This window comes from Trachypithecus francoisi, unplaced genomic scaffold (genome assembly GCF_009764315.1).
Source record: "Trachypithecus francoisi isolate TF-2019V2 unplaced genomic scaffold, Tfra_2.0 Lachesis_group12, whole genome shotgun sequence".
Taxonomy (NCBI): Eukaryota; Metazoa; Chordata; class Mammalia; order Primates; family Cercopithecidae; genus Trachypithecus; species Trachypithecus francoisi.
In genome coordinates, this window is record NW_022681457.1 from 3,352,869 (window position 1) to 3,369,790 (window position 16,922).

General features: G+C 40.9%; 1 protein-coding gene across 1 annotated transcript; it reads right to left on the reverse strand.

Moving 5' to 3' along the window:
- Positions 1 to 524: 524 nt before the first annotated feature.
- BSPH1 (binder of sperm protein homolog 1) lies at positions 525 to 15,720 on the reverse strand. Its single transcript, XM_033223587.1, has 5 exons — positions 15,624 to 15,720; positions 6,803 to 6,823; positions 5,445 to 5,474; positions 2,390 to 2,521; positions 525 to 974 (listed from the first exon to the last, which is right to left on the reverse strand). The coding sequence occupies exons 1-5, from the start codon at positions 15,718 to 15,720 to the stop codon at positions 832 to 834; spliced, it is 423 nt and encodes a 140-aa protein (XP_033079478.1). The 3' UTR covers positions 525 to 831.
- Positions 15,721 to 16,922: the final 1,202 nt, after the last annotated feature.

Consider the following 16,922-nt stretch of genomic DNA (forward strand, 5'->3'; position numbering starts at 1 on the left):
TTCCCTCCACACCTGTATTCCTACCTCAGGTATCACCTCAGTTATCACTTTTTTTTTCTGTTTTAAAAATATTCTTTATTCAGGTCATGCATTTTTAATACATGTTAGTTTTTAAAGCAGTTTTAAGTCACAGAAAAATTGAGTAGTAGGTACAAAAATTTCCCATGTACACATAGCCTCCGTGTTGTCAATATCCTCCACCAGACTGGAACATTTGTTACAACTGATGAATCTACATTGACACATCACTGTCACCCAAAGTCCATATGCTTACTTTACTTCATTTATTTTATTTTAGAGGTGGGTCTCCCTTTCATCACAGCTCACTGCAAATGTTGAACTCAGGTGATCCTCCTGCCTCAGCTTCCTGAGTAGCTGAGACTACAAGTGTGTGCCACCATGCTTAGTTAATTAAAAAAAATTATTTTTTGTAGAAATGGGGTCTTGCTATACTGGTCCAGGTTGGTCTTGAACTCCTGGCCTCAAGCAGTCCTTCCTTTTCAGCCTCCCAAAGAGCTGGGATTATAGGCATGAGCCACCACGCCTACCCCATAGACTTAATTTTTTAAAGGGACTAATTTCACACAGTTAGCAATTAAAATGCTGAGGCTAAACTACATATTTCCATATTAAAACCCCATAATCCTTAATCAAAAACCTCTAGTTATTTAGTTGGATCACCTTCAACTCACATCCCAGAAAAAAAAAAAATAAAATAAAATAAACCCCCCTCTAATGGGAAAGGGTTCTCCTCTGCCAACAAAAACTATAGGTTCCTTCCAAGGAGAACGATTAAACGTCTTCATCCCCCTGCCCTGGTAAATCTCGCCATCATTCACAGTATTTCCAAATTCGGTCCTTATTAAAATTCTTGGTCAGTGAACACCATTTTTTCCCAAATGCCTCCCCATGGTCAGTACAATCCCAGTAGATCAAGCGTCTGTACCAGAAGGGAAACACACAGCTTGCAAAATCTGCAGAAGAGAAAGAGGAAGAAGCAGTCTGAGTAAGAAACCTTTCTAACTTGCACCCCCTCCACCACACCATGCACACACATGCACACACGTGCACACACATGCACACATATGCACACGTGTGTGCATGCCCGTGAACAAATGTACACACATACACATGCACACTCACACATACATGTATGCACACATGTGCACACACACATGCAAATACACACTTTTGCTTCCTATTCAGTATCATCTGCTCTGCCCTATTTCACCAAACGCACATGGGAACAATATTGGTGGGGAATTCAGATCCCATATTACTTTGATGTTCTTTTTTTTTTTTTTTTTTTGAGACGGAGTCTCGCTCTGTCGCCCAGGCTGGAGTGCAGTGGCCGGATCTCCGCTCACTGCAAGCTCCGCCTCCCGGGTTTATGCCATTCTCCTGCCTCAGCCTCCCGAGTAGCTGGGACTACAGGCGCCCGCCACCTCGCCCGGCTAGTTTTTTGTATTTTTTAGTAGAGACGGGGTTTCACCTTGTTAGCCAGGATGGCCTCGATCTCCTGACCTCGTGATCCGCCCGTCTCGGCCTCCCAAAGTGCTGGGATTACAGGCTTGAGCCACCGCGCCCGGCCTACTTTGATGTTCTACTAAAAAGATTCTTTTCAAAAGAATGTGGTTGAAATGCTCATCTCTTTGGTGCAATGTGATTTCTATATCGTAAATACAGCCGCAGTAAACATTTCACGTATTTAAATCCTTATGTATTGAAGCATTTATTTCTATAGAATCCCCAAAGCAAGGTTACAAGGACAAAGTGTATATACAATTTTAACATTGATGAATATTGCTTTGTCAAAGAAAATGGCAATTAATCTTTCTCACCAATTGTCCTCCTTTACCTGAATTTTCATCAGCATGAAGCATTTACACACTTTAAAAATGTTTACCTGTATTACAGATGATTTCTGCCTTGCTTTAAAAGATCTGCTGGTCCTTAGGCCACACATATATTTTCCATTTTCTTCTTAAATTAAACAATTTTGTTCCTTTTACATTTACAATATGATTAAGCTAGAATTTAGTTTTGTATATGATGCAAAAGGGCAATGCAACTTTATTTTCTTTCAAACACATTTAGTAATGACAGATTGATGATGAAATAAACCACCTGTACATTTAAATGGTCATGCTTAAAACCATGGATTATTCTACTATATCCTGGGATCCATTCTATATTTTCTCTAAAGTTTCTTGAAATTCCTAGAGAGGTAAGGAAGCATGGTGGTAAAATGAACAGACTCTGGAGACAGCAAGTATCACAAAATACTGGCTATGGATTGTATTTTCAGAACCCTCTTGTGCTTCTCCTCAGATCCCAGCCTCAGAGACCGAGATTACTGCTCTGAGGTATTCAGAGGCAGGACACTCACCTTCGGCAGAGCAATACTTCCAGTATCCTTCGTAAGTCTCATTTAACGAGCACCACTTGTGTCTTGACTTGGACTTGATGCAGTCATAGTAGGTTCCATTTTTATAGTGGAATGGAAAAACACACTCCCCATCTAGAGAAAACAAAATTCTTCCTCTGTTTCCGGGTGTGTTGAGAGAGAGATTATCAAGTGACTGTCTTCCCAGGGGCTGTTGCCCTTTGAAATCAGAGTCATCGGCTGTGACTGTAGTAAATGTTATTGTGCCACTCAGTAGCAGAGCTTTGGCTCTCTAATGACAAAGGTCTTCTGTTTTATATTCCTGCCCTTGCCCTACTTTTTTCCCAGGGTATGAACAGTCTCAAAATTTTGCTTAGCATTTGCTCCAGTTTCAGAAATCTCTCATAAGCGTGGAAACGTAAATGTGGGCATTTATCTACCAAATAATTCTTCCCCCTGCCCCTGGATCTCTTATTTTCACCTCCTTCCATCATCTCTCTTTCTCTCCTTCTCCCATACAACTATACATGTGTGTATGTGTGTCATCTGGGTATATATATGTTGTATGGTTATACATATATGCTTATATATGTTATATTGTTTTATATATATGCTGTATGGTTAATACAGGATATATATAGTTATATGTGCATACACACAGGCACACATGCATGATTTTTTGCCACCCTTCAAAATACATAAATGTGGGCATTTATCTACCAAACAATTCTTCCCCCCTACCCCTGGATCTCTTATTTTCACCTCCTTCCATCATCTCTCTTTCTCTCCTTCTCCCATACAACTATACATGTGTGTATGTGTGTCACCTGGGTATATATATGTTGTATGGTTATACATATATGCTTATATATGTTATATTGTTTTATATATATGCTGTATGGTTAATACAGGATACACACAGTTATATGTGCATACACACAGGCACACATGCATGATTTTTTGCCACCCTTCAAAATTAATCATATTTTATAATTGAGTTTCCAACTTAACACATCACAGAAATCTTCTTAAAGTGATTGTGTCACTCGAACTTCTTCATGGCTCACTGCAGCCTCATTCTCCTGAGCTCAAGCGATCCTCCCACCTCAGCCTCCAGAGTAGGTGTATGCTACCATGCCCAGCTAATCTTTAAATTTTTTGTAGAGATGAGATCTCACTATGTTGGCCAGGGTGGCCTCAAACTCCTGAGCTCAAGCATCCTCCTGCCTCAGCTTCCAAAAATGTTGGGATTACAGGCATGAGCCACTGAGTCAGGCCTTAACTTCTTTCTAATGCTGATTCATGTTCTGTGATATGGATTCACCACAATTTATTCAGTATTTCCACATTCAGATTTTTCCCACTGTAAATACAGCTGCAGTAAACATTTCATGTATTTAAATCCTTATGTATTGAAGCAATTGTTTCTATAGAATCCCCAAAGCAAGGTTACAAGGACAAAGTGTATATACAATTTTAACACTGATGAATATTGCTTTGTCAAAGAAAATGGCAATGAGTCTTTCCCACCAATTGTCCTCCTTTACCTGAATTTTCATTAGCATGAAGCATTTACACACTTTAAAAATATTTACCTGTATTACAGATGATTTCTGCCTTGCTTTAAAAGATCTGCTGGTCCTTAGGCCACACATATATTTTCCATTTTCTTCTTAAACAATTTTGTTCCTTTTACATTTACAATTTGATTAAGCTAGAATTTAGTTTTGTATATGATGCAAAAGGGCAATGCAACTTTATTTTCTTTCAAACACATTTAGTAATGACAGATTGATGATGAAATAAACCACCTGTACATTTAAATGGTCATGCTTAAAACCATGGATTATTCTACTATATCCTGGGATCCATTCTATATTTTCTCTAAAGTTTCTTAAAATTACTAGAGAGGGCCGGGCACGGTGGCTCAAGCCTGTAATCCCAGCACTTTGGGAGGCCGAGACGGGCGGATCACGAGGTCAGGAGATGGAGACCATCCTGGCTAACACGGTGAAACCCCGTCTCTACTAAAAAAAAAGTAAAAAAACTAGCCGGGCGAGGTGGCGGGCGCCTGTAGTCCCAGCTCCTCGGGAGGCTGAGGCAGGAGAATGGCGTGAACCCGGGAGGCGGAGCTTGCAGTGAGCTGAGATCCGGCCACTGCACTCCAGTCCGGGCGACAGAGCGAGACTCCGCCTCAAAAAAAAAAAAAAAAAAGGCGGGGCGCGGTGGCTCACGCCTGTAATCCCAGCACTTTGGGAGGCCGAGACGGGCGGATCACGAGGTCAGGAGATCGAGACCATCCTGGCTAACACGGTGAAACCCCGTCTCTACTAAAAAAATACAAAAAATTAGCCGGGCGAGATGGCGGGCGCCTGTAGTCCCAGCTACTCGGGAGGCTGAGGCGAGAGAATGGCGTAAACCCGGGAGGCGGAGCTTGCAGTGAGCTGAGATCCGGCCACTGCACTCCAGCCTGGGCGACAGAGCGAGACTCCGTCTCAAAAAAAAAAAAAAAATTACTAGAGAGGTAAGGAAGCATGGTGGTAAAATGAGCAGACTCTGGAGACAGCAAGTATCACAAAATATTTCTTCCTTTCTTCTCTCCTCTTCCTCCTCCTCCTCCTCCTTCTTCCTCTTCTTCTTCCTTCCTCCCTCCTCCTCTACCTCCTCCTCCTCCTCTTCCTTCTATCTTTCTAGGCTAATTCCATGTTGTTTATATTACAATATTTTAGTATGTCTAAATATCTGATGAGACGAAATATTTCTCTACTCCAGCACTTTGTTCATAATATTTCTAATTATTATTGGATGTTTTTTCTATATAAATTTTAAAATCTGTTATTTCTTGTTGGATTGGCAGAAATTAAAGAGTAGACACATTTAGTGCTGATGAAAGATCAGAGTGACTTCTATACCTCTGTCTTCCTTATCTGTTTACAAGGCACCTATATTACATTTTGTATAAGAAGAAAATATTATTTTTTTCTGGAAAAACATTCCCCCATTTTTACGAAATTAAAAGAAAATATACGTTAATAATCAAAGTTTTCGATCAACTTACCTTCAACTTCTGGAAAATGAGTTATAGTTTCTGAAAAATAAAATTTAGAGCTGACATTTATTTCACTATTATTAGGCTTTAAAATGTGCTCTTATGTAAAATAAAATTAAATAAAAATGTTAGTTTGGGAAAGAGTGATATTGTTATGGTATTATGTTTTCCATCCAAGAACATGGCAATATCTTTTTTCCAAAATGTATTTTTTTGCTCTTCAATATGATTTTCTTATTTGTTCTATATAAATCCTACACATTTCTCACTGATTTAATTCCAAAGTGCTTTTTTGGGGTCACTGATGTTAAACAGAATGTTTTCCATTTCCATCAATATCCAGTTGGTTCTTACCAGTATAGAGAAAAACTATTGACTGGTGTATGTTTATCTTGTATCCAGCCACATAGCCATATTACTTTATTAAAACTAATAATTTTTATTCATGTTCTTAGGGATTTGAAGTATACAATCATAAAATAATTTTGCCTGTTATTTTATATAGATTTTTTCCTTTTTACAATATCACTTATGTTAGAACCTAAAATAGTGTTAACATAACACCCCTGTGCTTTCTTAGTTTTAATTGGAATGACACTTAGATTAAGAATGTTTATTTCAGCATGATTAGTATTAGTTTAAAAAATAAGAATTAATTAAAAATATTAATCCCTGAGAGAATTTTAAAATGAAATGGGCTTCATAATATCAAGTAGGCATTAATAAAGATGAGCATATAAATAGATATGGAAAAATTTGTACTTCATTTTTAGGTAGCAAAAGGCATTTTCTATTTCATTATTTTCCATAATAGTTGATTTTTGCTAAAAATCACGTTATGAAGTTACATGTAATGAAGTGTTTAATCACCCAAAAGTAAAATTAACAGTAAAATTATGATTTATCACTTCTTCTTCCTTTTTTTTTTTTTTTGAGACTGAGTATCACTCTGTCGCCCAGGCTGGAGTTGGGTGGCGCGATCTCGGCTCACTGCAAGCTCCGCCTCCCAGGTTCAGGCCATTCTCCTGCCTCAGCCTCCCAGGTAGCTGGGACCATAGGTGCCTGCCACCATGCCCAGCTAATTTTTTGTAGTTTTTTAGTAGAGACGGGGTTTCACCGTGTTAGCCAGGATGGTCTCGATCTCCTGACCTTATAGTCTTCCCGCCTCGGCCTCCCAAAGTGCTGGGACTCCTCTTCTTTTTTCTTAACATTTTAAACATGAAATTTACTTTATATATAAGTACATAAAATAGTAATCTTTAATGAAAAATATGATTTCTTACCAGGAAAGGAAATATTCAATGGTTTCACGTTTTATTGCAAAACTTTTAAAAGAAACCCTAATAAAAGTTTTTTGATCAACTCACCCACAGTTGATGACAATTCATCTGAAAGACACAATTTTGAACAAATATTTATGTCACTTTAAAATAAAAGAAATGAAAAGATTTCACCAATTTCTATTCTAGTAAGAATAATACTATTTTGAAAGTTAGGCATCAAAGTTCAATAGAGCTTATTTTTAGTAGTGTGATTGTGGGTGATTTCTTATTTTTCTTTTGCTTTAACTGTATTTTCCAAATATTATTAAAGGATAGGAATGATTAAAATTATTCTTAAAACAAAAAATTCAGCAGGCAAAGGAAATTATTTACTTTTCTCACATTTCCTATAAAATAAACGACATCATAGGTTTCTGATATGGAACACTATAGATTTTTATTTTTGTCACCACTTCTCACTGAATACCTGAATTCTACTATTAGAGATTCATGTCTTTAGAGTTGTCACTTTCAAAATGGAAACTTCTTCCTCTAGGAGGGAAAAATGAGAATGATACCTCTGAGGTATGTAGGAAATGCAAATAAATGCTCTGAGCATCTTCTCTATCCTGCGTACTGTATTTTATTTAACTTATCAGAACAATTTTGTGAAGCAAGCATTGTTTCCATCATCTTAGAGACAAAGTTCAGAAATGTTAAGTTCCATTAAATTTAAAAAGTTAAGCATATGGCAATGCAATTCGAATCCTCCCTGGCAAGGTTGGTTCAGTAGGAAGTAATAGCCCAAACCCTGGCACAGGCTCAACCACTTACCAACCATCTGCCCTCAGTTTACTCTGCTATAAAATGGAGAGAGAACATTAGGATGTCAAGTCCTCCCCAGTTTGAATATCCTAATATTCTTGGAACGAAGGAAATTGCCTGATAGCTTTACTTTTTTTTTTTTTTCTTAAAGCAGCATTTTTCAACCATTGTTCCTTCATGAGCCATTAAACCTGTAATATTTACCTCCCCCTCCTTAGAACTTGAATTTTTTGTTTGGTTACTTTGCATGGTTCCTGATGAAGTGGTTTTATGCAAAGGCTATTTGATTCAAAACCAGCATGTGTTTAGTTAAATATTAAATAACTGTTACAAAGTTCATTTAATTGAGGCTTTAAGAACAGTCATAACTTTAGGATGAAATACAACACAGAATGAATTGTAGAATAAATACAGAGTGAAATATTTGATTTTTTCCCAAATAGCCCATGATAGATGATACTTAATAACCATTAAAATGATGTAAGACAGAAAAGCACAATTTACCAACAAGTAAATTTACAAATGTCATGTTTGGTTAAGAGAACATATACATACTGTAATGTAGTTTGCAGATATCTCTCATATTAAAGCATTATAACTCAACATAATCTGTGTTCATAACTAGTTCATCAAACTTGTAGATTACACTTAAAAGAGCAATGACTTAATATTTTTATTTTTTGAAAAGATTTTTGCAAAAGCAATGATTTTAATTCGAATTTGTTGTGTATATTTTATTTATTACTGATTATTTTGCTATTTGCTCATGTTTATTCTTTCCACAGGTTTGTTTTTCAGCTAAATTGTCCTGGCTGCCATTGTGGCTTGAAATTAAAACGTTTTTCCTCAGGCATATATTATTTAAGAAATAGTTATAATGGACCAGCACGATGGATCACAAGCTTTGTTGCATGTTAGAATCACCAGCTGAGTCTCCTGCCTCTGCCTCCCAAGTAGCTGGGACTACAGGTGTGCACCACCACGCCTGGCTAATTCTTGTATTTTTGGTAGAGACAGGGTTTTGCCATGTTGGCCAGGCTGGACCCAAACTCCTGACCTCAGGTGATCCACCTGTCTTGGCCTCCCAAAGTGCTGGGATTACAGGTGTGAGTCACCATGCCTGGCTTGAAGAAAACATATATATATATATATATATATATATATATGCCGAATTAAATATATATATTTAATTTCAAAGGATTAAGAAGGGCCCTTAAAAATTAATATAGTCCTAGAATTAGTCTTAGAATACTTATACAAAACTGGCTTTCTTTATGATCCTTTGAGGAAAGTGTAAAATGGAAGAAGACAAAGCTATGCACTGAAAAATCATAACAATTTTGTCAGAAAAGTCCTGCATCCCAATTCTTTTCATTCTCAATAACTCACCTTTGGTCATAATTCAAGCTAAATTCTGTTATAATACATAAGCTTTTAAAAATATCCTTATCTGAAATAAAAATGTCTCACTTTTTCAGATAAACCCAAATCAAAATTGTTTTATACAGCCATAAAAAAGAACAAAGTCATGTCTTTTTCAGCAACATGGATGCAGCTGGAGGTCATTATCCTAAGCAAATTAATGCAGAAACAGAAAACCAAATACCACATGTTCTCACCTATAAGTGGGAACTAAACACTGGGTGCACAGGGACACAAAGATGGGAACAAGAGACACTGAAGATTACAGATGTGGGGAGGTAAGGAGGGGACCCAGGCTTGAAAACTACCTATTGATGGCCGGGCGCAGTGGCTCACACCTGTAATCCCAGTACTTTTGGGAGGCTGAGGTGGGCGGATCATGAGGTCAGGAGTTCAAGACCAGCCTGGCCAACATGGTGAAATCCCGTCTCTACTAAAAATACAAAAATTAGCCGGGCGTGGTGGCGGGCGCCTGTAATCCCAGCTACTTGGGAGGCTGAGGCAGGAGAATCACTTGAACCCGGGAGGCAGAGGTTGCAGTGAGGCAAGATCGCGCCACTGCACTCCAGCCTGGGCAATACGAGGCTCTGTCTCAAAAAAAAAAAAAAAAGGAAAAAAGAAAACTACCTATTGGGCACTACGTTCATTATTTGGGTGATGGCTTCAATTGAATCCCAAACCTCACCATTTATGCAATATACTCATGTAACAAATCTGCACATGCACCCCCTGCTTCTAAAATAAAAATTTTTAAAAGAAAAATCTTTTGAAAGAAGCCAGAGGGGGAAAAATACCTTACCTACAGAGAAGCAAAGATAAGAATTATATCCAACTTCTCTCCAGAAACCATGCAGATAAGAATGAAGCATTTAGAGTGTTGAGGGAAAAAAATCTTCAATCTAGAATTCTGTACCCTGCAAAATTATTCTTCAAAAGTGAAGGAGAAAGAAAGACAAAGATTCTCAGACAAACAAACATTGAGGGAATTTGCTACCAGAGAACCTGCCTTGAAAGAAATGTTACAAGTTCTTCAGAGATATAAAGAGAGGAAGCACATTAGAAAAAGAATAAGTGGACCAGGCCTGGTGGCTCACACCTGTAATCCCAGTACTTTGGGAGGCCAAGGTGGGCGGATCACCTGAGGTCAGTAGTTCAAGACCAGCCTGGCCAACATGGTGAAACCCCATCTCTACTAAAAATACAAAAAACTATCTGGGCATGGTAGTGTGTGCCTGTAATCCCAGCTACTTGGGAGGCTGAGGCAGGAGAATTGCTTGAACCCGGGAGGTGGAGGTTGCAGTGAGCTGAGATCACACCACTGCACTCCAGCGTGATTGACAGAGCAAGACTTTGTTTAAAAAAAAAAAAAAGGAAAAGAGTAAGTGAATGTAAATAAAATGAAAGCCTGTGAAATGTGTTCAGGAGCTTATGAAGTCCCCTGAACCTGACCACTTTTCCAGAGGATGAGCTGTGAATTTTAGCGTCTTCAACAGTATGTATTGGCATCCTTGCAGTTGTCCACAGGAGGATACAGTTTATCAGACTTTATTCTTCCAAGTTATGGAGCCCCAGAGGAGGGAGCCTGGGGAAGCTGGTCGAACAGACTAGGGAAGAAAAGCTGCAGTCGCCTCCCTATCATGGGGAATTGCTGTAGTCTGCTACATGGTAGTCCTACGATCCTATCTTGGCCAAGATTCTTGTTTGGATTCAAGAGCTGGGTCAGGAGTCTTCCCAAAGGGCTGCACTTGCTGTTCCAGTCTATGTTCAAAGACCAGGAATACAGCACAAGATGGAAGTCAAAAGTTTCGAATCTAGAGAATGTCAGAAGGCCTGGAAGAGCACTGATGAAGAACAGTAACAATGAATGGGAAGGAGTTGGGGTCCTCAGGTACCAAACCATGGGAGGCTCATCCCACAGACAGGAGAGACACGTGGCCTCTGTGATTGCTTCTTCCTTGGTTTTGTGTTGTAGAAATTTACTGGTTGGGCATGATGATTTAGCTTGTAATCCCAGCACTTTTGGAGGCTGAGCCAAGAGGATTGCTTGAACCCAGGAGTTTGAGACCAGCCCGGGCAACATAGCAAGACCCCATCTCTACAATAAATAAAGACACAAAAATTAGCTGGGCATGGTGGTGTGCGCTCTGTAGTCCCAGCTACTTGGGAGGCTGAGGCAGGAGGATCACTTGAGCCTGGGAGGTCAAGACTGCAGTGAGCCATGATTGTGCCATTGCACTCCAACCTGGGTGACAGAGTGAGCCCCTATCTAAAAAAAAAAAAAAAAATCTAGACAAAGTACCATAGACTATTTGGTCTAGAGCAATAGACATTTATTGTCTCATAGATCTGGAGGTCAGAAGGCCAAAATGCCAGGGCTGGTTCCTTCTTAGGAGCTCAGAGGAAGAAACTCTTCCGTGCCTCTCTCCTTGCTTTTGGTGTCTGCTGGCAGGCTGTGGTATTCTGTGGCTTGTGGTAGCATCACTTTAATATCTGCTTCTGACTATGCGTGGCTGTCTTCCCTGTGTGTGTCTGTTTCCTCTTCTTAAAAAGATACCAGTCATTGGATTAGGTTACCCATTGTGACTGCATCTTCATTAAGTACGTCTGCAAAGACCTATGTCAAATACAGTCATGTTCACAGATCTCTGGTAAACATGAACTTTGGAAGGACGCTATGCAATGCAATCCCAGACAGTGAGGATGAAGATGAAGAATTTGAGCATCACTAGACAATACAGTTTGTGGAGGCTAAAGCACCTCTGTCTTGGATGCTAATTCGCCGTGTTGGTTTCTGATTAACCCCATTCTCAGAATGTCCCTAAAATTTCTATTTTATCTACTGTTCTTTGTGTAAGAACATGTACTACATGTACTTACTTTTTTTTTTTTTTTTTTTTGAGACAGAATCTCACTCTGTCACCCAGGTTGGAGAACAGTGACGCTATCATAGCTCACTGCAACCTTGACTTCCCAGGCTCAAGTGATTCTTTGCCTCAGCCTCCCAAGTAGCTGGAACTACAGGCACGTACTACCATAACTGGCTAATTTTCAAAATTTGCTGTAGAGACTGGGTCCCACTATGTTTCCCAGGCTGGTCTCAAATTCCTGGGCTCAAGCAATCCTCCCGTCTTGACCTACGCCTGGCCAGAACATATATTTACTGTTGATCCTTTCCTTAGGTCAAAACAACCTTGATCAAAGAACCTTTAGGCAGGGCTGGGTGTGGTGGCTCACAGCACTTTGGAAGGAGGAGGTGGGCAGATCGCTTGAGCTCAGGAGTTTGAGACCTGCCTGGGCAACTTGGTGAAATCTTATCTCTACCAAAATTACAAAAAAAAAATTAGCTGAGCATGATGGTGTGCTCCTGTGGTCCCAGTACTGGGAGGCTGAGTTGGAAGACTACTTCAGTCCCGGGAGGCTGAGGTTGCAGTGAGCTGAGATCACGCCACTGCACTCCAGCCTGGGCGGCAGAGTGAGACCTTGTTTCGAAAAACAAATACAATAAAATAAAATTAAAAATTAAAAAAAATTTAAAAAGAGAAAATCCTGCCATTTTCGGTAACATGGATGAACCTGGAGGATATTATGCTAAGTGAACCAAACCAGTCACAAAAGGATAAATATTGCATGATTCCACTTGTACAAGATGTTTAAAGTAGTTAAACTCACTCTGTGACTATCGACTACTAAATCCAAACCATTATCCTGCCTCTTTAATACTGTAATAGTACTTTTGGTACTGTAATAGTAGTAATAATGACATAATGATAACAGTTCTGTTCTGAGCGTCACGCATGCTAACCCATTTAATCTTCCAGCAACCCTGGGAGGCAGCAAGAATCATGATCCTCCTGTTTCAGATGTGGGAACTCATAGATATCCAGGGCTCAAAGTCTTGCTCGAGGCCACAGGCTAAGCTTGGTTGGAACCCGGAGATGCTAGAGGGAAAACTGGTCTCCTAAGCTTGCCAGGAGCAGAGTAGAGTGGGACGGAGGAGGCGAGAGGAGCCTTTAGTTCTTGGTGAGCGGGGATGCGTGAGAGCTCTTAGCTATGGTTCCTCCTTATCCTCTTTAAAACAATGGCTCTTGCAATGCAAGATTCCCATTTTAACACAAACCTTTGTTGACATCACACGATGGTTGGCGGGCAGTCCCTCCGCACCAAAGCCTGAAATGCCAAATGGCAAAAGTGAAAACCCCAGAGTTTTGGGTTCATGAAGCATGGATCTACATACCTGGACAGTTCTCCCTGCAAGAGACCCCACTCCCATGTAATTCCTTAGACAACCCATCAACTTGGAACAGTAATTACATTTTGGACATGGCAAATTTTTAGCCCTGGAACAAGATCACCCAATCAAGTCCTTTGTGAAGTCTTGCCAGTTCAACCACTTTCTCTTTTTCAGGGCAGGCATATAGCTGATTCAGCATGTGCCACACACACGGTCTGTTTCCTCTTCTGCCTTCCCACTAGATCGTGCACTAGTGGGAAGAGATGGGGGTGCATATCGTATGCTCATGAGTGGAGATGCTCATGCTGTTTAGTCTTTGCATCCTGTGCATCTAACAAACCTATCAGGTCACTGTTTTTATTATTTTTTTAAATTATTTTTTGTTGTTTGTTTGTTTTTGAGACCGAATCTTGCTCTTGTTGCCCAGGCTGGAGTGCAATGGCATGATCTCGAATCACTGTAACTTCCGTCTCTTGGGTTCAAGCGATTCTCCTGCCTCAGCCTCCTGTGTAGCTGGGATTACAGGCACCTGCCACCACGCCCAGCTCAGTTTTGTATTTTTAGTAGAGATGGAGTTTCGCCATGTTGGCCAGGTGGTCTTGAACTTCTGACCTCGTGATCTGCCCACCTCGGCCTCCCAAAGTGCTGGGATTACAGGCATAAGCCACTATACCCAGCCTGTCACTGCTTCTAAAACACTAAAATGCAATGCTCCCCTGATGAGGATGAGGTATAACCATAGCTGAGAGCTCTCATACATCCCCACTCATCAAGAACTGAAGACTCCCTTCCCTTCCTCTGTCCCACTTGACTGCTCCTGGCAAACTCAGGAGTCCAGATGTCCCCCCAGCATCTCTGGGTTCCAACCAAGCTTAGCCGATGGCCTCAAGCAAGACTTTGAGCCCTAGATGTCTATAAGTTCACACCTTCCCATTATTTGTGACGACATCTTATTATCTGCAAGCTGGATTGCTGTGGGGACCCAGTTGTTATTGTCTGTATTGAATACAATCAGTGTAAAAAACTTGCAGTTTGCTACTCAAGAAACCAGTGTAAAAAATTTGCAGTTTGCTCAAAAGAAACTCTTAAGAGACAATAGGCCAGGTGCAGTGGCTCCTGCCTATAATCCCAGCACTTTGGGAGGCTGAGGTAGGTGGATCACCTGAGGTCAGGAGTTCGAGACCAGCCTGGCCAACATGGTGGTACCTGGTGTCTACTAAAAATACAAAAATTAGCTGGTCGTGGTGAAATGTGCCTTTAGTCCTAACTACTCGGGAGGCTGAGGCAGGAGAATTGCTCAAATCTGAGAGGCTGAGGTTGCAGTGAGCCGAGATCATTCTACTGCACTCCAGCCTGGGTGACAGAGCAAGACTCCATCTCAAAAAAAAAAAAAGAAAAAAAAAAGAGAGAGAGAGAGACAATAAGTCCACAGGGCAGATACTTGCAAGGGAGAGAGAGGGAGATAGTGAACAGGCAACAGTTCTGCAGAGCAAAAGAAGACTAGCACCACATCATTTAACATACAGGCTAACAAGCCCGGGGCTCATGAGTTTTCATTCTCTGATGCATTCTTAAGAGAAATGCTCCATCTCTAAGGCTCTGAATGGCACAAGTATTATGTGGAAAAATATGACATCCATAATTCAGGAGACCAGACATTGACAGTGGAGAAGATTTGGGATCATCTTAATGAGCTTTTTCTCACTTATCTATATTCCTTTTTATGTATTGACAAACATGATGTCTGATTAAAAAAACCTGTGGCCAGGCACAGTGTTATTTTTCAATAAGTACAAAATAATTCTACTGGATAAGAAAGCAGTGGTCATAGTTACATTGGGAGTATCTTTTTCTTTTCTGTTCTTTTTTAAAAAAATAGCAAGCACAGTGTTTTTTTTTTTTTTAATGCAAAGATGTCCTGAAGAATACTTAAAAGAAATATATGCAAGATCATTATTCTTGGTCATTCCATAAAAAATTGTTTTTGAAACTATGCTTAGTCCTTATCAAATGTATCAGATGCATCCATAGTGAATTCCCTTCTTATTTTTATATTTTCGCTTCATAATTTGTTACAGGCAACACGACTTTGGAAAAGGAATAAAATCGACTTTACGAAAATCAGTCTCATTTTCAAAACCTCTGCATGAGACATTTAAAATCTCCCAGCATAAAGGGAGGAGACATATGGTTTTCAAGTAACATGTCACTAGGATTTTCCAATTTACATTCTTAGTCTTTCGTTCTTTTATTCGCTGAACTTTCTTATTTTTTAAAAAATATTTACCCATGGATTGTGTTTCTGACCTGAAAGGGAGAGGATCTTTTTCTTTCTTAAGGTACCTAAAGCAAGGGGGACTGTTGCCCTCTGTGGCAACTGGGATTTGATTATATACAGCAGCAGATATGCAGGACTCCATACCCAGCCAGGGTCACCTGGCTCCTCACCTTCTTCTAGAACGTTGAATAGACCGCCGACCACACCGCCGACCACACCGCGAAACAGGCAGACCCAAACCAGCAGGAGCCCCATGTGCCCAGCCATGCTCCTGTCAGACACTCGTGGTCGACCAGCTGATCTCCAGGATTTTATAGCCCCTGGAACTAACCACAACCACTTCCCTTCCCTGTCCCCTCCTTTTTTTCCCTCCTCCCCACTTCTCCTCCCTGTCCCCTCCTCTCTTTCCTTCCTCCCCACTTCTCCTCCCTGTCCCCTCTTCTCTTTCCCTCCTCCCCACTTCTCTTCCCCGTCCCCTCCTCTCTTTCCCTCCTCCCCACTTCTTCCTTGCCCCTCCCCTTTTTTACCTTCTCCTCCTCATCATTCTTTTTCTCCCTTCTCGTTCTCCTTTCCTCCTCCTTCTTCTTCCCTTACCCCTCCTCCTCCTCCCCTCCTTCTCTTCTTCCCTCTCCTCCTTTTCTTCTTTCTTCCCCTCCTTCCCCTCATTCTCCTCCTCCCCCTCCTCCCTCTCTGTCTCCCTCTCCTCCTCCCCCTCTTCCTCCTTTTCTCCCCTCCTCCTCCCCCTCCTCCTCCTCTTCCTCCTCTTTCTCCCCTCCTCCTCTCCTCCTCCTTCTTTCTACTCTCCCTCATTCCCCTCCTTCTCTCCTTCCACCTCCTTCCCTGCCTCTTCTCCCTCCTTCCCCTCTTCCCCTTCCTCCTCCTCTTCTTTCATCTTTCATCCCCAACTTCTCCCTCCTTCCTTGCTCTCGCTCTGCTCCAAAGTTAAGCTATCTACCTTGCATAGGAAGAAATACTTAAAATAACAGACAGGGAAGATGCAGGCTGAGGAATTTCACGTCGTTTCCATGAAGAGAGAACCATCAGGGAGCCCATGAGCAGTCACAGGTTTACCTGTATCTCAGATCTTCCTGGTCTTTGTCAGCCAGGGCTCAAGAATTCCCTGGAGAGGCCCAGGGAGGCTTCTTGGAAAAGCAGGTTTGCTTCCCTAATATAAGCACCTTTGTTGGTGCTCCACAAACCTTCGATGTGGGCCACTGTTCTCTGGAGGCCCTTGGCGATTAACCTAATGGGCTGCAGATGGCTTTGAAGTTCTGAGGAATAAGCAGTGCAGCATTATGGACACCTACATTTCCAACTATGAAAAATTAGATTAATTATGAATTCTGAAACACAGTGTGTTCTCAGTTACTGTTCCTTTTTTTTTTCTTTTTTTAGACAGAATTTTGCTGTTGTTGCCCAGGCTGGAGTGCAATGGTGCGATCTCGGCTCACTGCAACCTCCGCCTCCCA

Coding starts and splice junctions, on each gene's coding strand:
- BSPH1 (XM_033223587.1), bottom strand. CDS start 15,720: ATGGCTGGGCACATGGGGCTCCTGCTGGTTTGGGTCTGCCTGTTTCGC. Junction 5,475..6,802: donor TGAATTGTCATCAACTGTGG/GTGAGTTGATCA, acceptor TTTATTTTTCAG/AAACTATAACTCATTTTCCA. Junction 975..2,389: donor GAAGTATTGCTCTGCCGAAG/GTGAGTGTCCTG, acceptor TCTCTTCTGCAG/ATTTTGCAAGCTGTGTGTTT.